The 27,817-nt window shown below is 39.5% G+C and overlaps 1 protein-coding gene across 2 annotated transcripts; it reads right to left on the bottom strand.

Moving 5' to 3' along the window:
• Positions 1 to 1,291: 1,291 nt before the first annotated feature.
• LOC139449369 (calnexin-like) lies at positions 1,292 to 27,817 on the bottom strand. 2 transcript variants are annotated; one of them, XM_071230711.1, is made up of 22 exons: positions 27,740 to 27,817; positions 26,365 to 26,529; positions 25,159 to 25,238; positions 24,434 to 24,492; positions 22,621 to 22,685; positions 21,765 to 21,841; positions 21,188 to 21,269; positions 20,546 to 20,614; positions 19,798 to 19,845; positions 19,253 to 19,328; positions 18,283 to 18,361; positions 16,829 to 16,903; positions 15,668 to 15,703; positions 14,886 to 14,999; positions 13,805 to 13,845; positions 12,555 to 12,670; positions 11,802 to 11,876; positions 10,474 to 10,623; positions 9,857 to 9,976; positions 6,860 to 7,024; positions 5,725 to 5,825; positions 1,292 to 5,076 (listed from the first exon to the last, which is right to left on the bottom strand). In XM_071230711.1, exons 2-22 carry the CDS (start codon positions 26,521 to 26,523, stop codon positions 5,040 to 5,042), a joined length of 1,824 nt encoding a protein of 607 aa, XP_071086812.1. In that variant the 5' UTR covers positions 26,524 to 26,529; positions 27,740 to 27,817; the 3' UTR covers positions 1,292 to 5,039. The 2 variants fall into 2 exon arrangements, with proteins under 2 accessions (XP_071086812.1, XP_071086811.1); XM_071230710.1 differs by lacking the exon at positions 9,857 to 9,976 and adding an exon at positions 9,275 to 9,403.

The following is a 27,817-nucleotide window of genomic DNA, read 5'->3' as shown; positions in this document are numbered from 1 at the left end:
CCATGACTTTCAGTTTTACATAACCAGGCTGTTTTGGAGAAAGGCTTTTGTGTAAACTTGATATGGTTATGAAATTTTACCATGATCTAGGGTAAATAGGTAAATGGAGACAAGTAGGATGATTGTACTAGGAAGAACCATCAACCTGTGAGATTGAAGATTGATTGCTTCTGTTTCTTTTTAGGGTAGAAATACTTATTCATGTGTTAAAAGAAAAGTAGCAGGATTAGGCCCAAGTCCCAGAGAGCAAATGAAAGATGTCAGCTTGACTGCAGAAACGTACTGCTTGACTATAGTCCATTTTGACCAATAAACTTAGGCAGTTAACAGAGTTATTTTAATCAAAAGAGTTTGATAGCACAAACTAAATGGACCACTTGACGAATGGAGATATGTGTTAGGACTCATTTTGCATGACGATAAACATTTTTTTTCTGTTGGGAGGAGCTGAAATTATCATGGATAGTAATTTACTAGTTGTCCGTGAGTGGTGTGGGGATTTCGGAGCCTCACCGCTGACAAGAGAGGTTCTCTCTGTAACAGAGAAGTCCAAATCAGAGTTGATAAGACATACTATCAGACTTCTGTGCATCCCCTTGGTATGTGTTGCGTATAAATACGTCAGGCAACAGAAACACATCCAAGGAACTATTGTGTATAATATTCAAGAATTCTGTCTCCAATAGCAACAAATCTGACTTATACTTTGAGTGAGCTACAGACAACATCAACAGACACACTCATGAAAAGTAAACATTTTTTATTCTCACATGATTATGAGTAATTAAATAGTACAACATGACAACAGGCAACTTCCAAATAGAATAAAATTGCTTTCTTAACATTGTTATCACACACACAAGACATAACTTCCAGGAACGCAGGTAGTATCAGCTTCAAGTCCTTAATGAGAGCACAACCTGGCGAGCAATTCAGAATGAGGAACATGTACCACACAACTGATTGGGTGGAAATTCATGATTGCATATTTTAGGTATAAAGAAACCTGTGAAAATCACAAATATTCAGAGGTATTTTTGCTCTAACCAAAGAATTTGACCTAAAATCCTTGAGATGCAATATGTTTTATTGTAGAGTGACAAGTATCAAGTGTTAAAAGATTATTTCATCTTATTGGGGTAGATTCTCCTCCGCATCACGCCCTCTGTGCACAGTCGGTACAAGAAATCATACGTACGGAAGATCTGGATATACCACTGAAATCAGAGCCAACTAAAGTGAGTTAAGTTTTAAGTCACATCGGCAATATTTCAGCCATATCGTGAGAGCCAACTAAAATGTCCAATAGTATTCACATAAAACATCAACTAACTTCTACCAATAATTTCTGATTACATACTTTCAAAATAAAATCCAATAAAGTATTACTCTGATTGATATAACCTTAGTGGAATTCCTCTGAAAAAGTGCTGCAAGTGTTGAAAGAACTAAATGAAGACATTTACTGAAAGAGGTGAAGTAACTCCGGCTGGTCAGGCAGACGAGCATCCATTCAGAAAGACACGAGATCAACGATGAGCGATTCCAAACTGTATTTCAAGTTGTAGTCTGTGTATGATCACGTGGCCTGACCAGTAATGAAAGATGAAACTATCAGATAGTTCTGTACGCTGACCCTGCTCATAAGGTTGTGGTAATACCGTGCATCTCACAAACCTATCTTAACCTCGAAGCAATGCACAGCCATATTCGGTTCTCATTTTTATTTTAGATTTAAGAAAAAAATATGTCATGAAGGCATAAAGTTCTAAAGAGCAGGGGAAAAAAACTTTGTAGAAAACAGATAGAAATTGTCTGTGCAAAAGAAACTGTTTAGCAACGGTCAAACACTGTTTAACAGATAGAACATATCAAATATTGTGAAGAGAAAAGTCAAGCATTAAAAAGATTTATGAAAACCATGCAAAATATACGCAACTTGTATGTACCCATGTAGCTGGTAGTCGAGTTATTGTACCAGTACAAGGTCGGTCCTGTACAGGCAAAAACTAGAAACATATACCAGGAAGTTATAAATATTTTCCATTTTCAACAAATTAAGAAATGTTAATAATTTTTTATAGATGCTACAAACATCAGATCATGTTTTCTTTCACAATGACCAAACTATCATGACGTTTGAATACAAAATATATAGACAGCATGTAAGCTATTGACAATAAAACAATGACAAACATCATATCAAAATGGAAAACAAACACTGGCAAAAAAACAGATTTGATGTTTACGCAGATTTTCTGCAAACCTATCAGTATTACCTTGGGTATACTGATGTCCTTATAACAAAGAATGAAACAATCTCTAACACATGGTAGGACTTGCTCGGATCTTAACATCAATACACATTCACACAAACACACCATCATCTTTACCACACAGTTATTAATGTACAAAACACAGTGTCTGCTACAAGTACCACTAAATAATGTTTCACCTCCAAGTCATTGACAGGTAGTGATTGTTCCTCACGACTGGATTCTAGGGGTGAAACGATACAGCCAGGTCACGATACGATCCGTAACACGATACATAAGTTCACGATGCTATGCTATACGCATATTTACGTCAAATCGCATGGAAACTTCTTCACAATAAATAATTCAGAGCAGTTTCAAAAGGAAAACCGAGCAGTAGACATGTTCGTAGCGGCTTTTATCAGTAGTGAACTTAAATGCTTATTACAACACATCATGCCATATATGACTGACAAAAACGCCAGGGGTACAAATAGTGAGGCATTTATTTCAGCAAGTGTTTTCATCTTGTATCGATACAGAAAAAAAAAACGTATCGTGTAAAGTATCGTCACATGAAAATTCACGATGCACCGATGTATCATTTCACCCCTACAGGATTCATCACATGACCACCGGATGACACACCTGTGGAATCCGAGCTTTGTGGTTAACGAGGGCATTTACAGGTAACTCAGGTAGAATAGAACATGAAGGCTTGTGTACAATGATGTCGAATTTGGTGGCAGGCAAGCCCGCAATACAGTCATAATACTGCAGTATTATCAGTACACATGTGTGTAAGGAATGACTTTAGTATGATCTATCTACAATTGAACTACTACCTGGTGCATGTCATCAGACATCGCTTCTAGAAGCAACAAGTTGAAACATCATCTTATGAGGAGCCAGTTTTCTTGGATGGCATAATCTCTGTGACAATATGACAACATTTATATGTTCAGCTAGGCACTACCCGTTTCAAGATCTACACACTGTCATTGGTGTCTTGAAGGAATCTTTCAATGTTGGGTAACAAATTATTGCTAGATTGAAAATTTCAGCTTGATGAGGCAAGTTACCAGAGTCCTATTCTAAAGGAATCTTAGTGCAAAGACAGCGATAGAAATTAGCACTAGTCCTATAGTCCCTGCCAAACTGCCCATTAGTTAAGGTATCATAAGGACTCGTAGAAATTTGCCATATTAAGGGTTCTGCTATATGTTATTATAAGGACCAGTGGACTAAAACTGTTAGTTTCTATCGCTGAAAGACCGTCATTAGTCAGTGTAAAAGTATGGAAGTTACTATCATGGCGTGAATATCAGGCAATGGACCTAGATTAAGCCTGTTCTGGCAGCTCTTACTTGAGTTTTTACTTAAGTTTAATGCATTGTTAAATATGTTGTCTGAACTTCATTACGACCTTGAGGGATGTCCACAGTGAGTCCATCTTAACACACTCCCCATATATTATCTTGTCCACACCAATATCACACTGGATTAATATATATACAGGATATTGTCCAAACTCCACTTACAGAAGGGCAACAACTAAACAGAGTAGCAATGAAACGGGACACAATAGACGATTCATGGCCCCAACCAGGATTACCTTTTGGATTCCAACTTCTTTTCCTTCCTATGCAGTGTGTCAGTACAGATCATGGCACCTTCTCTCAGCAAGTATTACACTTGCTTGATAGAAGTACTGTGTCCGTACTCAACCTTGTATTGAAAGAAATAAGAAGTTACGATCGAAAGGTAAATCCTGTCCTTGATACTACAGCTTCTAAATGCCACTGAAATAGCTCAACTCTTGAGAGCCCATGGTCACGGATTCTCTGACACGAGGACATCCATCTCCTGGGGGGACAAACTAAGTTCAGGTCACAGAATGCCCACAAGGACTCCCCAACATTCGCACAACTGGTGTCTTAGAAGGTCTTTGAAGGAATTTAATAAACTCGTGATTCAGATACAATAGCTAACATCCCTATCTTTGGTGTCAATACTTAAATTTTATTGACTTGAAAATACAAATATTACCCTGTATTTTTAGTTTGATTTTAAAAAATGTAACAAATAGTAATCTTCTATTAGAACCTTCCAAATCACAGCATGTATTTATTTAATCCAAACCAAACACAAACTGAATTAAATGTAAGTGACATAAACAGAGCTATACTATGTCACGGGGGATAAAAGTTGGAACTATCATACTTTCCTACTGTCCCATGCTTCACACAGTAACACTGTAAATAACAAGCAGCTTTGGTATGCTGACGTGTTCAGCTGTAAGCAGCCAGATTGCAGCAGATGCGAAACAGATGCACAGCTCTCACTTGACACTTGTTCCCGATACCTCAGCCAAGGAGACAACATGACAACTCTGAACCTGTTAGATGCACTGACAGTTCAGGAATTCTTCATTCTTCTTGGTTAATAAAAATTGAATAAGACTAAAAAATATTTAAATTATCTTAAACTTTCTCTGACGGGTAACATAATATTCCAAGAATTGACAAATAGGATTAATACATGTTACTGTAGGTGGTGTTCGAAGTGGCATTTCATCTCCAGCAGTCTGTCCATACTGGAGTAATCTTCCTAACATGACCCACAGGAAGGTCAGGAGAAAGGTCAAGGCCAGATGTTCCCATCAGTGCCTCCACCAGTTCGACTTGTGAACAAAGAGATCCCAGGCATCGTCACATTCAAGCTTTTGGCATCACTCAGTCCTTGTACACAGTAAAATGCATAAAATAGTTACATGACTTGGATTTATTCTTTGCGGGCCTTTCTCCTCCTTGGGGATTTCCTGAAAAAAGACAAGATCAGCAAATCACAAAACTGTTACAATTGACGATCAACTATCATTTTTGGAGTGAGTGAGTTTAACGCAACACTCAGCAATATTCCAGCTACATGACAGCAGACTGTAGACAATCCAGAGACTGACATCATGAGTACTGATCCATGAAATTGGGATACAACCACATGCATGAACCAAGTCAGCAAGCCTGACCACCGATCCAGTTAGTCGCCTCTTACGACAAGCATAGTCGCCTCTTACGACAAGCATAGTCGCCTGTTACGACAAGCATAGTCTCCTGTTCCTACAAGAAGGGGTTGCTGAAGACCTATTCTAACCCGGATCTTCACAGGTGAGTGAGTGATTAGTGAGTGAGTGAGTGAGTGAGTGAGTGAGTGACTTTTAGCAATAATCCAGCACTGCTGCGGCAACAACTCCAGAAATGGGCTCAACACACTGTACCCATGGGGGATTTGAACCTTGGCCTTAGACATGATGAAGAAGAAAGGCCAACCTCCTTTGATCATATGACCAACATATTGTGCTGAAGTGTTGAACAGATGCAATCTACAGTAAGTCATTCAGCAATCCTCTACAGCTGTTCTCCTTACATAAAGCCTCCAAGAAATAATGGCACATAATGAAGGGTCTTACTTAGGTGAGCTAGATTTGTTTTCTTCTTTCACTTCATCACTTTCTCCTTCTTCATCTGCATCTTCATCATCATCATCATCATCACCATCATCTTCTTCATCCTACAAAACAGCCATCATACATCAGATCAGGAAAGAATGTTGTTTTGCAAAGTCAGCACTATTTCCACACCATAACATTGGCCTGTGAAGGCCTCGAGTCATTTCAGACCAATCAATGGCTGGGGACATGAGGCAAAACATGACAAGCCTATCTCCCTTCTGTGGAGTACCACACCATCAATGGCCATGAAGTCACTTTCGTCTTCCCTATACTCATCTTTCTTCCAAAAAGACACAAGGAAATATTTTGAGGAAATGCAAAATAGGAAATGTCCCTCCATTACATATGTACAATATCTTCCTGCACCTTGATCAGGGCATCTCCATCTGTCATCTAGATTATCTCTATCTGAGCCAGTTACTGTAGCTACAATCCTGCTGAATGACCATTCATTCCTGCCTGTGAAAAAGGTGGGGCCCTGGCCCTATTAACCCTGAAAATGAGGGCTATTCAGAAAATCTTATGGGCCATAAATTGTGCAGTCACCTGACAGCATTTAATGACCATCACATTGTGTATAATTATTGCTTATTATACAGTGTGCAGAGTACAAAACAGTGATATGGCTCCATACATTTGTGTTGTTTGTTGTCTAACGCCACACTCAGCAATATTCCAACCATATGACGGCAGTCTGTAAATAATCGAATCTGGACCAGACAATCCAGTGATTGACATGAGCATCGATTGGGACCGATGATATGCATCAACCAACACGATCCCGTTAGTCGCCTCTTACGACAAGCGTAGTTGCCTTTTACGGCAAGGATGGGTTGCTGAAGACCTATTCTACCCCTGACCTTCATGGGTCGGCTCCATACAAAACCGAATAGCGAGCACTCTAACCATACTTGACGTAATGCAGTGTTTGAGAGTGCATGAATTGGAATCTTAACCATGTAACATTCATTACTACTCCCTAATTTCAATTTGCACCATTCAAAAATTGAAGGCACCAATGGCACGGCTAGAATGAACTGTTCATGGCAAGTAAGATGATTCAATCTGAATGTCCATGTAAACAACTACTTACTGCTGCTGCATTTAAATCTGACTTTGATGTTTTCCCTTTGTTATCTCCCCCTGGGCCGACTGACTTCTTGTCACCAGAGGAGGACTCTGTTGTATCTTCTTTCTCCTCCTCATCATCAGGTGACGGCTCGTCGGTTTTCTTTCTCTGGGCATCGATATCTTCAGGCTGAAAAGACGGAGAGTGTGACTTCCAACATCTGGCATGCATACATGGCGACAGTCACCCAATAATTGTCTGTACAGCTCTGGGAATATTTAAAGTCAATTTCCTTGACAAAACTAAGCCTATTTTTACATTACATTCATCAACATAAATCGTCATGGATATCAGATGTAGTGTTATATGTAGTTACTGTTAAAATACCTTCATACCTTTACTGACATGACTGATTGTTGTACAACAGAAAATGGAATCATGAATCTTGTGATAGAGGCATCAAAGTTTACAAGTTAGAAATAGCACACTGTCTTGGTTGAGTGTTTATCTGTTACAAATTACAAAGTAATGTAATACTGCCGGATTGATTATCATGTTTACCATAATGAAAGAAGAAGATTATTGTTAGAGCGAGTGAGTTAAAATTTAACATCACAGCTGCAATATCTCAACCATTCAGCAAGAAAAAGCTGGTTTATATAGTTATTACTGCACAAGGTGATTCAAATGTTGAAAATAGCACACATGAATGAAGTTCATAATAAAACCGACATGATAAACAATTCTATAAAGTGATCTAAAGCTTCAATACAGTGAACCTGAAAAAAGATCAAAATCTTTTTTCAACCTTAAGTTTTCATGCTGATTTTAGTTTGTAACTCAGGTTTACCGTAAAGCAGCAAATTAAAAACTGAAGTTAAGGATGAAACTGAAGTACATCAAGAAAAATACTAAAACCATAATGACTGACTTGCACTTACCTGAAGACTGTTACATTACAGTTGAAGACTACACGAGATACCTACCAAATGAGACTACAGACAGTGGGGACACCGGGCACAATCTACACAGCAACTATTACTCCAGGGCCAACACAATCTGTCTAAGAAATGTGTGGATTTTTCCAAAAATATAGAGCTCTACATTGTCTGATTGGAGCAAAACTGTGTTGAACTGGACTGTACCTTACCAGTGACAACGTCTGGATCAAATTCGTTGTTAACGAATCATGTCTACACAGGAATGTTGATTTGGACAGGGGTAAATTTAACAGTAAGTTTGTATGTAGGGAGCAGGGCATGCTCTTTTTAAACGTAACTGGCCCTTCTCCAAACCAACTTGCCCAAAAACTAAATCGTGGAGGCCGCATATTGGCCGAACCTGAGGTCGCCTAGCCACCTAGAACCTTTACAACTTCTCACCCCCAAAACGTTTATTCCTGCACTCTAAGATTAAATCTTGGCTTCCATTTGCCTCTTTTTTTCGTGGTGATTTATGAGCAAATAAAGAAGATGTTGTACACAACATTACAAAATGGCAGCTGGTTTTCATTTAACCCGAGAGGATCTAATGAAACAATTTTAACATACACGGAGAAGGGGTGAAATAATGACTAGCCAGACAGGCCATGTACTTGATGTTTCTGAGAGCCCTTTGTAATATTAACAGGCAACAGGTCAACGGAGAGGAGTTAAATTGATCCCTGTTTGGATTTACATACTGTTTATGTAGAGGTTCCCCACCAAATGCTCTAGAAGGATGGGTTTCCGGATCCTTTAGGTCCCAATTAACAAGGCTTTACGGTAGTCGGGACGTACTTTATGTGTCTCCTCCCTATGTCCAAGCAGGCTACCAATACTAGGTGTGTGATTGAGTTGCTGGGGACCTATTCTATCCCCACGGGGTATACATTGATATCATGGGAAATCACATGTGTTCATATACTTGATACATATTGATAGCAAGTTTGTGGTATGGTGAATATGTCCCTTGTACAGTCCGTAGAAGACAGTGAGTTTGTGATAAACTGAACAACATCATACATGAAAACAAGACAATGATGAGTAACCATATTCAGTCATGAGTGAGTATGGTTTTACGTCCCTTTCCACAATATTCCAGCAATATCACAGTGGGGGACACCAGAAATGGACTTCACAGATTGTACCCATGTGGGGAATGGAACACGGGTCTTCGGCATGACAAGAAACGCTTTAACCACTAGGTTAGCCCACCACCCCACGAAGTTGAAATGGACCTAGCATGATACCTGAGGATGGAACCACCAAGTTTCCACATATTCCAAAAATGGATTCAGGATTGACTGAACTAACAACCAAGCTGCCACATACCTTGGTCCTACGTCCTGGAACAATGTTCGTACCTGACTGTCAATTAACAAACATTACAAGGGACCCTGAAACAACGTCCTCTTCTCTGTCTGATCTGTTTAATGGATGACAAGGAAAAGCCTGTTACCTTGACAGGCCCTGACTTAGGGCACAAGCATATAGACAGCAGCACGATAGGCATCAGGAGGACCACCACGTACACGGCCCACAGCCAGGGGCGGTCATCAGCCGCAGACTTCAGTGTGGTCCAAAATCCCTGTGTAACGTGGACATGATTGTCAACGAGGTATTATAAAGCATGCACATATGATGCCACGGTCAGTGCTGCACTAGAGGCTCTTCAAACAGCTGATGCACAGCTGATCTAGAGGATAATCATCTAATTCAACTCTAAATTTCCAAAATGAAAACAAGTGTCACAAGGTGATCTAGATGTGATTGTCATAACTCTAGTACTTCAGAATAGATTCACGACAGTGGTAGCATTTAGTGCATGTCATGAAACAACAGCACTGCTCTACATTTAATAGATATATATCTACTCTTGTTGATTTCAGGCCTGCCTGCCTGCAGCTGAGCACAGCTACATGGAGTTGAAGGTCTACAATTCCGTCCCTAACATCAAGCCTTTGTGCAGCAGTGACCTGGGCTGGAGTGACAGAAGCCTCGAGCCATGCAGACAGTCTAGAAGTGACAACACGTGTCTTACCTTCGATATACAGCAATAGGCTACAATAAGGACTATGGGCAAGATAACTACCACTATAAACACTGCCCATAGCCAGGGACGTTCATTAGTCGCCTGTTTTATTGCATCTACTACGGAACGCTGAAAGTAGAGGAAGCATGTGTGTTTTCACCAGTTTGGGGGACATGTTATAATTTTTTAATTACTCTTACACGCCAGAAACAATTACATTTTGTTTTATTTCTTATGATGCTACTTATCAAAATTTCATGAAAATTATATTCTTCAAATGACTACATGAAAGTTATAGAGATAGAATCAGAAATAATATGTCAAAGGAAGAGTTGGAAAAATCTGTCAACATTACATTCTCCTATAAAGCTAAAATTTTAGTCTTGACCAAACTTTGTAAAATATATGGGACAAATGGAAGGATGTTTTCTTTGCCTGTTAAAACAATGAACAAATAGAATGCTCATAATAACTATAGTTAGGCAAGTTTAAGGCTTATCATAAGAAAAAAAACATTTTGTATTTGTACCAAAGAAAGAAATAATTTAACGGACAAACATTTTTGTAGATTTTATGTACATATCTGACAGATTTGCCCAACTGTTGGAATGAAGCTGCATCCTTACCCCGGAAGAGGAAGATGCCTTCTCTTCAATATTTTTCAAAACCCATGTTTGTTCTGCATACTGCTCTGCAACAAGTCGATCATCTGTGATGAGGAAGTTGTCGAACACGATGCCATCACTCATAGACCACAACTCCAGACCAACAGCACTCTGAAACAAACAGGATTACATCACTCATAGACCACAACTCCAGACCAACAGCACTCTGAAACAAACAGCTGGATTTTGTATAAATCTTGACACATTTTGTGGACTTGACAGATTATCATACAAGAAATAACAACAATTTGAATAAATACACCACACCTCCAGTCTGAGTGCAAGTACAGTCACTGTAGCCCAAGTTCCAGGGACAGACATGGACACAGTGAGTGAGTGAGTGAGTGAGTATGGTTTTACGCCGCTTTATGCAATATTCCAGCAATATCACGGCGGGGGACACCAGAAATGGGCTTTACACATTGTACCCATGTCGGGAATAGAACCCGGGTCTTCGGTGTGACGAGCGAACGCTTTAACTACTAGGCTACCTGACCCCCTCATGGACACAGTGAATTAGTACATGACTGGTTGTTTCTCCACAAATCTAGTATGTCTAGCTGAAATAACTTCTTTTATTTGGGAGAGGGAGAGAGAGTGTGTATAACTATGTTGGTTAACGCTGCACTCAGCAATATTCCAGCTGTATGACAGCGGTCTGTATATAATGGAGTCTTGACCAGACAATCCAGTGATTGACATGAGCATCAATCCATGCAATTTGGATACGATGACGAGCAGGACCACTCAATCCTGTTAGTCGCCTCTTACAACAAACATAGTCGTCTTTTACGACAAGCATGGGTTGCTGAAAACATATTCTACCTCAGATCTTCACAAGTCTTGACTTGTCTACCCTTAAGAAGGGTTAAATGATACAACCAGGTCACGATACGATATGTATCACGATACAAAGGTCACAATGCGATACACATATTTACGTCAAATCGTGTGGTAACGTCTTATCAATATATTTTACATGTGAACTTGAAACGCTAATTACAACACATATTGCGATATTTGACTGACAAAACGCTGAGGTCATTAAACGAGTAGTAAGTGAGTGAGTGAGTAAGGTTTTACGCTGCTTTTAGCAATATTCCAGCAATATCATGGCGGCGGACACCAGTAATTTATTCTAGCAAGTGTATAGTCTTGAATCGATACAGAAAAAACCCCATTAGTTTAGGCACAAATAGTTGGCACAGACCACAGCTCTAATGACAAGGACAATGTTACTACTGTGTGTTCTGCTGACAAATTGTTACGAGGCGGTGCTTGGTACTTACAATTGGGGTCATCTTAAACGGCTGCACGTCTTCGAAGTAGTTTGGGTTGGGAATGACCTGAGGTTTCCAGATGCCCTGAAGAAAGAACAATTTGTTTCTGTAGTAATCACAAGATTGAGCAAGCAAGTGAGGTAATGCCACTTTAGTTAGTTGTTTAATGCCGCACTCAACAATATTCTCGTTATATGATGGTGGTCTGTAAACAATCGAGTCTGGACCAGACAATCAAGTCATTAATATCATGTGCATCGATCCACGAACTGAGATACAGTGACATGTATCAACCAAGTCAGAGAGCCTGACCACCGATCTTGTTTGTCACCTCTTACGACAAGCATAGTCGTCTTTTACGGTAAGCATGGATTGCTGAACACCTATTCTTCCTGGATCTTCATGGGTCTAATGCCACTGTAAATAGCATCTGTATCGTGTCACAGCATGTTTGCTTGTCTGTTTGTTGTTAAACGCCACACTCAGCAATATTCCAGCAATATGACGGCGGTCCGTAAATAATCCAGTCTGGACTAGACAATCCAGTGATTGACAGATGGGTTCATTTTTTTGGACATTGACTGATTGTATTCTAATATGTCCTAAAGATATTATTCAAATTAAGTAAAGACAGAAGAATGAACAATCAAAATGTGATGAAATCAAGAAAATTGATAGATTTCTGTTACAACACTGTCAGAATATAACCACAGCAGTTCTCATCTACCTGCATAAAGCAGTTCACCTTGCTTGTTGCCTCACCTTGTAGCTGGGGTTGTCAATCATTGGCGCTGACCATTTGCCTTTGTAGTTAGGGTTCTTGATGTTCTCAGGATGCCAGTCTCCGCACCCCGCTGCTTCCTTGCACTTGGGGTTATCTGGGACACAGACAGACACAGTGAGGTGGGTTTAACACAGTTCTCAACAGTATTCCAGTTATATCACTGCGTGTCAGCTTACTGTGGGAGCAAGGCCCAATGTGATGCAGGTCTTAGATGTTTACAATTTTGGTGAAACCCACAGACACGGGTATGGTGCTGACCAACCTACATTCACAATTTGGGCGAACCAGGATTCAAACCCATGATCAGGGGTTTCTGGCATGCCCAAGGGACACAACTCTTCACAGTGAATTGTGGCACCTTAGTCGACTGGGCCGCACAAACATATACAGACATACAGAGTGTTGCAAGGATTTCAATACACCATAGGCCTCAACTTTAGTCTTTTGTCAAGCCCAAGTCTAGTAAAATTATGTTTGGTCAAGTAAACTTGATATTTCATCCACATAACAACAGTGTAAATTATGCTATGGGTTAAGTTCAGAGTCGTAGCCTCAAAGATTGTTGGCACAAAGTCATCATCTTAAATAAACAAAATGCTTAAGGGGCGAATATATTGTACAGAGCTCCAGATAAGCTGCGTATCTGCGTAAAATACGCATCAGAAATGCAGAAATAAACGCAGTAAAATAAAATCCAAGAGTATTAAATACGCAACGATACAAAAATAAAACTTATGCGTATCTTCAAAATATTGTGAAGTAACCCTGCGTATTCGATTAGCAAATCAGCAACTTATTTTGAAATTATAAACGGGCATTCCGCCAACCTTGACAGTTACATCATGATCATTTGCCATCACACTTTCTTGTGGCAGTAACGTGGTATTTTTCAGTCCTATAAAGCTCTCGAACCCACACGACACCAGTTTGCAGGGACTAGATGAATAGTGTTTTTAGATATTTAACTTAAATACCCATATGTGCAAAAACCAGTGGGTAACAGAAATTTGAATACCCAGATAGAATTACTGATACCCAATGATTTTAAAATGCATGGGTAAAATACCCACAACACCGAAAGCTTATCTGGAGCTCTGTTGTATGTTAACACATTTTAAGGAGAGAACACATGTGACAAATAGCACTGTAACTTCGGCTGAGTTTATTACAAGACATATCTTTCAAACATGAAATCATCAGAGAATTTTGAGGTCTAATGGACACTCACCTACAAGAGGTGCCTCCCACTCGCCGTCCATGTCATCATCCCTGGAACACAATGCAGAAAGATTCTCATACCACATTAACATGATCAGTTCATGGATGTCAACAACACAGTTCCATACAGTGAGCTTAGTGCAATGGCTATCATACATCTATGTGAAACAATTGGACTTACGACTATCATAGTGCTAAGATTGCTTTAGAAGAGTTACGACAATCATTGTGCTAAGATTGCTTTGTGAGAGTTACGACAATCATTGTGCTAAGATTGCTTTGTGAGAGTTACGACAGTCGTTATGCTAAGATTGCTTTGTGAGAGTTACGACAGTGGTTGTGCTAAGATTGCTTTTTGAGTTACGACAGTCGTTATGCTAAGATTGCTTTGTGAGAGTTACGACAGTCGTTTTACTAAGATTGCTTTGTGAGAGTTACGACAGTCGTTATGCTAAGATTGCTTTGTGAGAGTTACGATAGTCGTTGTACTAAGATTGCTTTGTGAGAGTTACGACAGTCGTACTAAGATTGCTTTGTGAGAATTAGACAGTCATACTAAGATTGCTTTGTGAGAATTAGAAAGTCGTACTCAGATTGCTTTGTGAGAGTTAGACAGTCGTACTAAGATTGCTTTGTGAGAATTAGACAGTCATGCTAAGATTGCATTGAGAGAGTTAGACAGTCACACCATTTGTCATATTACAACCTGGCAACATCACATGGGAGAGGCCTGAACAACTCCAGACATTCAACACATTGCAAACATACACAAGCGTGGCCTTAGGAGCTGTGCTGGTTTCAACGCCACTTCAACACTATTTCAGTTACATCACGACCTGCCTGAAATGACGCAGGTCTCCAACGTTTACCACTTTGTTGAAACCAACGAGCACGGGTAAGGTGCTGACTAACCTAGAAAAATTATCATGGCTAGCCAGGATTCCAACCCACGATCATAGGTCCATCACTTGCCCAAGGGAGGCACCTAAGCACAGCGAGATGCGGTACCTAAGACGACTGGGCCACCCGTGGCCCCTTTAGGCTGCAGAAAGCACTATAAGAGCCAACAAAGAACCCTGTCCCCTACTCACCAGTCTTCGGGTTTGTCTGCTGCTGGGTCGGGCACCAAGAGGGGTTCGTCATCCAACCAGCCATCAGGCTTCACTCCGTCAGGGTCAGGGATCATTTCGGGCTCCGACTCATCCCTAGCAGGAAACACAATCATAAATAACTCATTTCTCACAGCACACATCATCTGGCAATATACATTATGTTGAATAAAACAATCCACAGGTAACCTTATCATTTCTTTTATCTGATTTTGACATGAAGTGAAATGGGGTGTAAAGTCCCCAAAGTCCCCATGCACGCTGTGCATGATTGTGTGGCTGCTTGTACAGGTCTGGACATCTGTGCTAGCACACTGAGATATCAAGCAACAATTATCCCACTCAGACACACTACACTAACTGCTAGTCCTTGTTTCATGCCCTTGCTGATTGTCAGGCAGGGTAACAACAAGTACCATCTCTTGACATTAGTATGATGTGGTCAGGGATCAAACCACTGACCTTCCACTATCTGAGCAGAGGCTCTAGTCGTTAGACCACGGAGGTGATCAGGGATTGAACCGCCGACCTTTCACTACCTGGCCAGGGGCTCTATCTGTTAGACCACGGAGGCGGTCAGGGATTGAACCACCGACCTTTCACTACCTGATCAGGGGCTCTATCTGTTTGACCACGGAGATGGTCAGGGACTGAACCACTGACTAGACCACAGAGGCGAGGAGGTGGAACATATTTTCACAGGTGAAGTATACCTAATGGAGGGTTGCCCCTCTAAATCTGGTGCACAAACTCAGGTCACCTACCAATCATCTGGCTTGGATGCATCAGGGTCAGGGATTCTGAAAAATATTTGAAGTTCTTTGATCACAACATGTTAGTATGTCAGAGAAATAATGCATGTAATAAACCAGACATTTATTACAATACAAAATGTTTTAAGGTCTTCAATAGCTGTAGTTATCCTAGAAACTAGATGGAATATTGAAACCACATAATGTTCCTTACGGCAAACTCATCACAACTACAACTGAACAAGGCCAAGTGTACAGAGTTCACTAATGAAACATGAAAAAGATCATTTATTTTTTCAGAAAATACACATATCAAAATTAAACTTTGCACTTCACCTCTTCTGCTAGTATGGAAACTGTTCCCTAAATTTGAAAAGAATCCATGCAGTACTTTTCAAGTTATAGGTCAAGCAAATGTTTAAGCAAGTAAAAAAATTGTAAGTACACAAATGAAAAATAAAGCTGTATTTTTTTCAGAAAATCTAAATATTGAAATCAAACTTCTCACTGCAAGTCTCCTATAGGTATCAAAAGTGTTCACCAAGTTTGAAAAGGATATATGTCGCAGTTTTCAAGTTATAGGTCACACAAGAAAATGTCTTCTGAAAGACGAAATTCCTTGGTGTAACTATATACCCCCTGCCCTTTTAGGGCATAACAACCACATACATGACTCAGTGCCCCTCACTTGACACAGAATGGTGTAAGATGATGTGACCCAGTGCCCCTCACTTGCACACAAGGGTGTGAGATGATGTGACCCAGTGTTCCCCACTTTGCACACAAGGGTGTGAGATGATGTGACCCAGTGTCCCCCACTTTGCACACAAGGGTGTGAGATGATGTTACCAAGTGACCCCCACTTTGCACACAAGGGTGTGAGATGATGTGACCCAGTGTCCTCCACTTGCACACAAGGGTGTGAGATGATGTGACCCAGTACCCCCCACTTGCACACAAGGGTGTGAGATGATGTGACCCAGTGCCCCCCACTTGCACACAAGGGTGTGAGATGATGTGACCAAGGGCCCCTCACTTGACACAGAATGGTGTGAGATGATGTGACCCAGTGTCCCCAACTTTGCACACAAGGGTGTGAGATGATGTGACCCAGTGTCCCCCACTTGCACACAAGGGTGTGACGTGACTCCAAGCCTGACAGATTCCACTTACTTCTCTCGCTCATCCCAGTCAGCTGGCTTCTTATCATTGGGATCCTCAATTTCTTTAGGGGGGTTCACTGGAGGGCTGGAAGAGGATGCAGGTTGAACATTTCACAATAGAGACAATGATAACCTGTCAATGTTCACATGATCACCTTAATACACATCTTCCCGAGGCAAGAGAGTTAACTCACTTTAAAAGCCCAGTTTCCACCCTTGCCCAACCAGGCTGGAATTCCTGGGCTCGATTGAAGCACCACCAGTGGCTATTACTAGTTATGTCCCTTCTATGTCCCTATGAACCAAACAGATTCCACCTCTTGTATCACTTGCACTTGTTTCAAACAAAATGGCGTCGCCCTCTCAAGACGATCTGTTCGATAATCAAGATCTATATTGTGATAAAACGGGTCTTACATAGCGAAGTGCATCAAATAACATGAGCTCCTTGATAAAGAAAACATGAAAAGGTTTGGAATATATCTGTGGACGCCAATTTGGACGGTGCACATGCTTTGCAAATCATGCAATCGACCAAAATCTGCACGACAGTTTACGAACTGGTTTTTTATTTCGTTGCGTCCTTTTGATTGGACTATGCATTGACTTGTCAGTACAGACAAAATAATACCAGCCTACTTTGGCAAGGGTGTAAACTGAACTTTTATAGTCATTTGACTCTTCCTCGGGAAGATGCTTAATACAGGGCTCCAGATACTCTCCAAGTATTTACTCAAGTTACCATTCACATTGGTTATTCAGTTCCCTTTGGGTCTCCCAGTCCCTTGGGTTCAGTCTATTGGGTATATTTACACCTAGGAGAGGACATTTCAAGATAACTCAGCTAAGTTCGGTTCCAGGTGACTTCTAAAATGTATCTGTTTGTTTGACCCAAATGTGTAAAATGTTGCATAAACTCACAACAGTCATGTACGTGTCTAACTGACAACATAAGAAAAACCCAGAGCCTTTTTATGCATTATTCACTATTCATTATTGACACCTGCATTCGTTCAGTAAATAAAAATTTGCTAAGAATTACAGCTACACCAGTTGAAAAGTGTGCATTGGTTAAATAGTGTTGTCATGCTTTTTGGATCTTTAAATATTTCATGAATATTTAAAAGAATACAATTCAAAATCAACTGGTTAACGTTGATTTATTTTGTGGATTTTACGCAAATACGCAGCTTACCTGAAGCTCTTTTTTTCATCAGAAATAATCCATCTAGTCTAACAAGCAGGGATGAGAATGGATATTTTCCATTTAAACTGAAATGTCTTTGCAATGGAGCGTCATCCATAATTTTGGGGGGTTTATGGGGGAAGCCATCAGGTTTTAACAAATCTTTGGTCACAAAAATCCGCAGAAATTCGCAGAAGATTCTCACCTCTGAACAAAAATTAGCTACTTGAGACCAATGGCATCCCTGAATCCTGAATTGATGCTTAAGATTCACTCACTTGACATCTTCTAAGAGGCTTCCTTGGTTGACCACAGTGTTGTCGATGAGGAACTCAAAACTGTTGTCAGGATTCACAACTGAAACGTTGGAGTTATCAATGTTTCAGTATTGAGATAAAGAAACTAATGACATAGTCCCAATAGTGACATATTACTCTGCTGGTGATGTGACCAAGCATATACGTCGAAAGTATTCCGAGATTTGAGATATTCAAACAACTTACAGCACTTATCTTGATGTTTCATGGAAATAGGCTTGTTCCCATTGACATAACCAACACATATTTCCTTTTTTGTGGACAGAAAATACATGCTGACCAAAACACATTATGAAGAAAAACAACAAAAACATGTCAAATAAAATTCAAAGAAAAGAAGGAGAGATTTTGTCAATTATTTTCCTGAGGCAAGGGAGTTAACTGACTACAAAAGTCCAGTTTCCACCCTTGTCCAACTAGGCTGGAATTTCTGGGCTTAATTGCACCACCACCAGTGGTTGTTACAAGTCATGTCCCTTCTATGTCCCTCCTATTTGACCAATCAGATTACACCTCTCATATCACTTGCATTTGCTTCAAACAAAATGGCGGCACTCTGTCAAGACGATCTAATCGATAATCAAAACCTATATTGTGATAAAACAGGTCTTACACCGCGAAGTACATCAAATCATGTAAGCACCTTGATTAAAAACATGAAAAGATTTGGAAAATGTCTGTGGATGCCAATTTGGCGGTTAACATGCTTTGCAAATCATGCAATCGACCGAAATCTCACGACAGTTTACGAACTGGGTGTCGATTTCGTCACACATTTTGATTGGACTATGCAAACACTCGTTAGTCCAGCTAAAATATAACTCCATAATACCAACAGCCTAGTTCGGCAAGGGTGTAAACTGGACTTTTATAGTCAGTTAACTCCCTTGCCCCTGGACGATGTTTCTTAATACAGATTTCTGTAACTTACCGAGTGTGAACAAGTGGGTCTTCTTGTCTGTGAAGTAACTATCCAGATTGCCAGACGGCTTCTTAGCATGCTTCTCCTGGAACAAAAACAGGATCACATGAAATTTTTTCTTCAATGCTTAAAAATCCTACTTGTGTTATTTTTACAAAATCCTTCCCTGTCCCCAACATACCCCAACATACAAGCAATGCTTATATTTTACATAAAAACACTGGGGAACCAAGAAAAAGTGAGTGATGTTGTTGTTTAACGCCGCACTCAGCAATATTACAGCTATATCAAAGCGGTCTGTAAACAATCGAGTCTGGACCAGACAATCCAGTGACTGACATCATGAGCATCGATCCAAGCAATTCAGATCGACGACATGCATCAACCAAGTCAGCAAGTCTGACCATCCGATTGCCTCTTGCATGGGTTGCAGAAGACCTATTCAACCCCGAATCTTCACGGGTTACCAAGAAAAAGTAACAGTTTCTCCATTAATGGGGCAACATCTGACATTCCTACATTTTGTAGGGTCATCAAAGAGGGTTATATCTCACCTCAACTTCACCAGTCTTGGGGTTCTTGTGTCGGAAGATGAAGTGAAGCTACACAAAAAACAAGGTATATTAATATGGCCACAAATCTAGTGGTTGACAATATGAGCAACGATCTTTAGGGTACGATGACAGGTCATAAACCAAGCTACGAGTTTGACAGCCCTATCCATTAAGTTGCCTCTTATGACCAGCATAGGTTGCTGGGGACCTATTCTATCCCCACGGAGTATACACTGATATTATGTGAAAACATATGTTTATCACAGGAAATACTTGATACTTATTGATAGCAAGTTTGTGGTATGGTGAATATGTTCCTTGTTCAGTCCGATAGAAGACAGTGAGTTTGTGATAAACTGATACATTGAAAACATGATACATGAAAACAAGACAATGATGATCATGAGTGAGTTTGCTTTTACGCCACTTTCCGCAACAGCGGGGGACACCAGAAATTGACTTCTCACATTGTACCCATGTGGGGAATCGAGCCCTGGGTCTTCGGCGTCACGAGATAATGCATTAACCACTAGGCTACCCCACAATCCTATTCAATCATGAAGAGAATGTAAAGGAAGTTTGTTTCTTATGCATTCATAACATTTACATGCATTACTCTGTATCACGACAAACCGATTCAAAATTATGCGTATTATTTCTCCTTTCGTAAATAGTCGAGTGAAACAAGACCAAGGTTGTTGTCTTCCCCGACATGTGAGGACAGGCAACAACACAATGATGTACACACCTTGTGATCCAGGCCACATTTGTCTGGCCCGAACATGATAGTATAGGGAGTCTTGTCATGGAAGGCTCTCTGAAAACATGACAAATAGTAACAGTTATCACAACTAAAATTCTTCTAGTTTATTTGACTACAATATTTACTCAATGAAAGATGGTTTTTTTTGTTGTTGTTATTTTACTCCAAACTCAGCAATATTACAGCTATATCACAGCGGTCTGTAAATAATTGAGTCTGGACCTGACAATCCAGTGATAGACATCATGAGCATTGATCTACGCAACTGAGATACAATAAGATGACTGGCATCAAGTCAGCGAGTCTGACCACCCGATCCCATTAGTTGCCTCTCTTACGACAAGCATAGTCACCTTTTACAGCAAGCATGGGTTGCTGAAGACCTATTCTACCCCGGGTCTTCACGGGTGCAATGAAAGAAGTATCCTTCCGTAACGATAAAGTTTTCAGTCCACATTGGCTTTAACTATTTTGTGCCTTCTGCTACAACAAGGCATATTTTACAAGCACTATGTTAACAAGATTCAAAAGCAACATGAATTTAATGAGTGTGAACAAATAATGTCAAAGGAAAGTTCATTCCACATTTACTATAGGAACAGAGTCAAGAATATGGACATCACTTACCAAATCAAGGTTTTGTTGCTGTGACAGCAGTTTGACATACGCTCCCCCACAGTCCATGCCATTTTGAAACCGCACCTCGTATCTAAGCAGAGGGAAACACAAACATCAGTTTCTGCTCGAGGCTCGGCCTCTTTTCAAACACCACTCCAGGGTTACATTCGCATTAATTAACATCACAACATCTGTCAATAGCAGTGACATTCTAGCAGTCACAAGATGGAAATGTCAGCCTCCATGTCAGGTCTGGAGAAGTCTTGTTTGTTTGTTTGTTGTTTAACGCCACACTCAGCAATATTCCAACTATGTGATGGCGGTCTGTAAATAATTTGAGTCTGGACCTGACAATCCAGTGATTGATATCATGAGTATTGATCTACGCAATTTAGATACAATAAGATGACTGGCATCAACCAAGTCAGCGAGTCTGACCAACCGATCCCGTGAGTCGCCTTTCTTACGACAAGCCTAGTCGCCTTTTACGGCAAGCATGGGTTGCTGAAGACCTATTCTACTCCAGATCTTCCCGGGTCTCTGGAGAAGTACATGCAGTTTGACCCTTATATATATATATACTTACTGTGCTATTAGGGGCTTGTCCTTAAACACAAATGGTTTGTTGAGATGGGCAGAAATAGCATGATGCTTGGCTCGTGACTGGAAAAAAGATTACAGGAAGATGTAGTTACCATGGTTACAGTATTACATTCACAAATTATTTGATTTGATGCAGCATCAATGGCACTCTGTGTTGTCCCCAAGAAAAGGACAACTTACATTTTGTTATTACATGGTTAGAGTTAACAACAAATTTGCATGTAGCCAGCAGGGCTTGCTCCTTTTAAAAGTTACTGTCCCTTCTACAAACTAACTGGCCTACAACTAAATGATGGAGACTGCAAAGTGGAGAGAAGGGGTGAAATTTTGACTAGCTACATGGGTCATCTACTGTATGTTTCAGTGAGTGAGTGAGTGAGTGAGTGAGTGAGTGAGTGTTTTATGCTGCTTTGGGTAATCTTAACTTGCCATGGGCCAATGGGTCAGCAGTTAAAATCGACCCCTGCTTGGCCTATTGAAACTTTACGTTAATTTCTAAGTTCTTATCAAATCATTGTTATCTTTGTTATGACCAAAACACACAGATAAAACAACTATGCTGCCTCATCTTGCAGCTGAAAACTCAAACCTGTCCTCACAGGAGACAAGTTAGTTCCTCAATAATGTCCCGACAAATAGTCAGCTCTCTTCTACTATCAGTAAATACCATACACCAGTGAGTGAGTTGGGTTTTACACCACTAATGGCATTAATCCATCAATATAATGGCGGAGGACACCAGAGTTTCATGCAACAGACTTCACTTGAAAGGTTATACATGTTTTCATAAAATGTTTACTCTAGTATTTGTTCGTGAGCTTTAATCAGTAAATACTCACAGTGAGAATAAGACCAAGATCCCCAATAAGTGGACTTTCCTTTGGCTCCTCAAAAGACCATTTTCCTGGAAAAACAAAATTATTCAAGTTGTAACGTGCTCATGTTCTAACATGTCCATGTGAAGCCGTTACATGCATGTACTGAGTTGAGCACGCTGTGTGCAAAGAACAAGAAAATGTAGTATATGTATAGACGAGAGTCATCATCAGATGACATATTACCCAGTTCCCATTTTTCAGCATTTTTAGATGTTTAACCTATGATAATACTTCCTGAAAACTGACACTATAAAAAAAGAAATCACACAACCCGAACAGTAGAAACACATTTCAAAGTCTTGATAAAGATATATAAACAGATAAAGGCTTTGAACTTCTGCTCTCACAAAAAACACCAAGACCGTTTCAGACTAAGTGTGCGGAAAATATTCCTTAAAAAGATCTAAATAAAGGCATCACTTCAGGACATGATTGATATACCTGGCATGTTTTGTTAAAGAATATTTTATGATTTTCAAGCTCTACTCTGAAAACGACATCCACCACATCTCAAAACCATATCCAATTGTTTTCATGGAAATGGAGAAAACAAAAGTTCTGTACACAGTTATTAAATGGTTTCTGAGTTGTGTTCCGGAAATGAAATCACACCTTCTTTTGAGACTAAGTTTAAATTGATTCCATGGATACTGAGAAAAATAAAAATGCCAAAAATCCGCAAATAGCAAAATGCACCACTTCCGGATCTGTTTGATATATTTGCCAAATTTTGTTGAAAGATATTGAATGTTGGCTCTGGAAACGAAAACCACCCCCTTTCGAAACTAAGTACAAATTGTTTCCAAATTCGAAAATTGAGAGAAAAAAAATGAAAAAAAAATCGGTGAAAAGCAAAAGGCACCACTTCAGGATTTGTTTGATGTGTCTGCCATGTTTTGTTGAAACATATTACACGGTTTTCAAGTTGTGCTCTGAAAACAATTGATTATGGACAGAGAGACAGTCAGTCAAGGTGCCAACACTATCTGCCCGAAAGAAAAGAAGTGAGGGGAGAGAATAACAAGAGGACAAATTCAAAAGGCACCAGGTCACCACTAGACCTATCTACCAGTTTAGTGAACATATACTGTACGGTTTTCAAGATCTGCTTCGTTAACCAGCATTACTCACATTTTCAGTCAAGGTCAAAGTTGTTGAAAATCCCAAACTATCAAAAGGCACCAGTTCACAACTAGAACTATCTGTGTGCTAGGTGAAGAATTTTTTTATGGTTTTTATGATCCGCTACGAAAACAAGGACTACTGCCATTTCCAGCCTAAGTCAAAGTTGTTGCCATGGAAACTCGAAAAGATCCCAAACTGTCAATAGGCATCAGTTCATAACTAGACATATCTGTGTGCCAAGTTAGGTGAAGAAATATTGTATGTTTTTCAAGATCTGCTCTGGAAAGGACATCTTGTACAAACAGTATTAGGAACATCAAATATACACTAATATGTTAGTTATCAAAATTAAAGTTTGTTCCGTTAGTACACAAGTCCAGGGACAGGGATTTAATAACAGGGATAGGGATTTAATGACAAGGATACCCTGACATTCATACCTAATGGTGAACACTGTAAGTCATAAGTGGATATCTAACCACAGTAATCATGGTTATATGTATCAAAAACACATATAATGAAACATAAGTCACTGTCAACATGGTCAATCAACAATACTTCACGCCACACATTTTGCAAACAACATAATCCTTCATGCCATGGAGCTGTTTCCTTGGTAGACTGACCATGCCAGACAGGGTCTACTCACCATCATACTTGGCAAGGTCTTCCTCTACTCCTCCCTTCTTGGCCTGAGAATGCACCCATCTGAAACAGAAGGATTGCCAAATGAAACACTTTCCTTATAACCATTACTGTGGGGAACAATTATACAACATGAGAAACATCCAGCATATACAGAGTGAGATAAATGAATTTATCATCCAAAACTGGCTCCCACAGGAGATATCGCTTTGGTGAAATTGCATCACAATGCTTTGCAAACTATTGTGACATCATGGTAACCATAACGTCACAATCAAATGACATCACAAATGGTTCTGCTACTGAAGGTGTCAGCAGTACTTTTTACACAAAGACACTGCTTATTACTGTCTACCAACCGAAAAAGCTGGAAGCAAGCCTTGGAGTTTCCACTTGAATCCACTCATGTTGATATATTTGATATCAAAAGACACTCGGTGAGATTCTTTATATAGATCAATGGGGGCAGGGGGAAGAGACATAATGAAGTTGTTGAAATAAAACCTCTTAAAACAATGTCAAAAAGGGTCAAGAAGTAAAAGAATTGTGGCAAAAGGTGTTCTTTGAATGGCAAATCCTTTCCTGCAGCAATCTACTTCTGCACTGTTTCCCTACCAAAACTAGTTGACATCATTAAAGACTGTTATACTTCATCTTTCTTCAACATTCGACAAGTCTGAAAAGATCCACATCAACAACTACAACATGAAGACAGCTGTTGAATCTTACCTCTTCATAGAGTCTGCTTTGTTATCGAAGGGCTCAACAAAGAACTGACTCCCTTTGAGTTCTGGTTTTTTGTAGTGAGGCTGAAAACATACATCAAAAAAAAATATATGAAGTCAATCCTGGCCTTGTTGCAATGCAATAGTCTAGTCAGAAAATCTGTCTCAACTCAATCAGATAATGATCATAATTGTCTAGCTTTTACACAGCTTTGAATGTTCTTAATAGTCTGCAATATCTGGACTATCACAGGGGTTTATCTAGACCTGCCCAGAGGCATCTGACAATGCTGTTATACAAATGTATATATAACAACTAATAACTAATTTTGTGGCTTTGTAGAAGTAACCTCTTTTCACGGATAACAAGACCAACAATAGGAACATGTTTTAACATGTTTAATGCTTTGTTTTATATTATTCCTTTAAATGCAATCTCAGAATACCACCATATTTAAGAAAATATGAACTTCTAAAACTATTCAAAGTTTGAACAAAATAATGATCTTTCCCAATTTGCCAGCAAGGCACTTAGTAAAGAATACTAGGTAAATCCCTGTATAATGTTGCATCAATGGTCTGTAAATAATGAGTGAGGACTTGTATTTTAGAATAACACAGAACATCATGGATAACAACTTCTGGTTTATTGCATTGGTACTGAATGGTACTTGGCAATGGACAATGATAGCTAAAAGAATGAACATAGCAATGCCAATTACCAATCAGTGAAAATTTACTGTAAAGTGTTTCTCATAATAAAGTTGACATCCTTAAATTCTCTTCCTTATTGGTACTTTAGTTTTATGAAAGTTTTTTTCAATTTCTTTTACAAACGTTCAAATAAAAAATGTCAATATTCTTAGTCTTCCACACCACTAGCTATGTTTGGTTTGTTTGTTTGTTGTTTAACGCCGCACTCAGCACTATTCTAGCTATATGACAGCTGTCTGAAAATAATCAAATCTGGACTAGACAATCCATTGATTGACATCATGAGAATTGATCCACACAATTGGGATACAATGACATGTATCAACCAAGTCAGCGAGTCTGACCATCAAATCCTGTTAGTCGCCTCTCACAACAAGCATAGTCGCCTTTTACGGCAAGCATGGGTTGCTGAATGACTATTCTACCCAGGATCTTCATGGGAAAGTGTATACATCCAAACTTGTATGATGCTTACAATCCTGTCATTAACACATACCTTTTCCCTTGGTGGTTCCTCTGTAGTATCATCTTCTTCTTCTACAGTTCCATCATCATCTTCTTCATCTTCGTCCTCAACAGCTTCCTCGCAGTGGACAAGTTGTATTAACAACAACCCCAGCAATGTCACCAACAATAGGCTGCGCAACAACTTCATATTTGACTGAAAAGGCAACCACAATCAGGATGTCTATGGGTTCACGATAATATTTTTTTTATGAGTTTCCATCAGGTAGGGTTAATACACTGTTTCCGGTTGTGCAACCCAAACTAATTCATAACCCTAAAAATATTAAACTTTGTAACCCTATTTCTAAATATTTGTTAATAAGACAATATTATCATTGGTTTACTACCTTAACTTGAGTGCTGTATTCGTTTGCAATACCCCTTATCATATGGTGTGAACCCTGTGAGCAACTTGACCAATTTTGATGTTGCATAAAGCATGTTGAACAAAACCTCTCACACTTACTTAATTATAGCAGCTAACCATAACAAAAATACGTAAATCATTTTCATCAGCAAATCTATAAGCTCAAATAGTGGCACTTCATTAATAGCAGGAGCAGCCAGAAAAAACAATGTGTACAAAGAGGTGAAAACTTGGCATTTAGCAGTACAAAATAGGCTCATGTCCTGCTCTTGGTCAACTGTAGGTGTAGTAACATCGGCAATACATTCAAATATACCCAGGGTTCATTTCAGCTGTAACACGGCAAGATATGCAGAAATTATTCCCACTGCAATGATCTTGCTTGCTCACACAATCTTAACAACGAGTGTGCAGTCCCTGATGGTGCGGGGACTATGTTCTCTCTCAAACAATAGAAAAATTAATGACTAGCCTAACCAATATCATATTCATAATATTCATATGGATGGAACATTGGAAATCCACATTCCATATTTATATCATGTCGAAGGAGTATGAAATTATGTGAAAACATGCAATGATCGTATGTTTTGCGAGAATAATGATTTTGGGGGGGGTCCTAGAACAAATCGAAATGTGTTTTCCTTGATCGACGATATCAATGTTTCGACATTGATGAAATGACGAAATGATAGTTTAATGAGATAAATTATTCGACGACTGCATTGATAAAGATTGATTTCTAATTGAACAACAAGATAAATTGCGATATGATTAATATACATTTCTGATCTGATATATCAATATTATAAAAAGGATGAGAAGATAAAATGGCTTCATGCATGCAAATCAATGAACTTCTCAAGCTAACGCGGTTGGTAAAATGAGCCGATTTGCAAAATATACGACTTTCTGTTGATGTTTAAAGCATAAATCATATTTTACAATAGATGATGTTATCGTTCGTTTAATATACAGAGTGCCTATAACTATTTACCTGAACACTTGGGGAATTTGTGAATATATCTCTACCAAATGATCGAGTATACACTCAGATCAACCACGCGGACAACGC

Source organism: Haliotis cracherodii, unplaced genomic scaffold (genome assembly GCF_022045235.1).
Source record: "Haliotis cracherodii isolate W230 unplaced genomic scaffold, xgHalCrac1.p SCAF_8, whole genome shotgun sequence".
In the NCBI taxonomy this organism is placed as follows: Eukaryota; Metazoa; Mollusca; class Gastropoda; order Lepetellida; family Haliotidae; genus Haliotis; species Haliotis cracherodii.
This window is presented reverse-complemented; position numbering and strand designations above follow the sequence as displayed.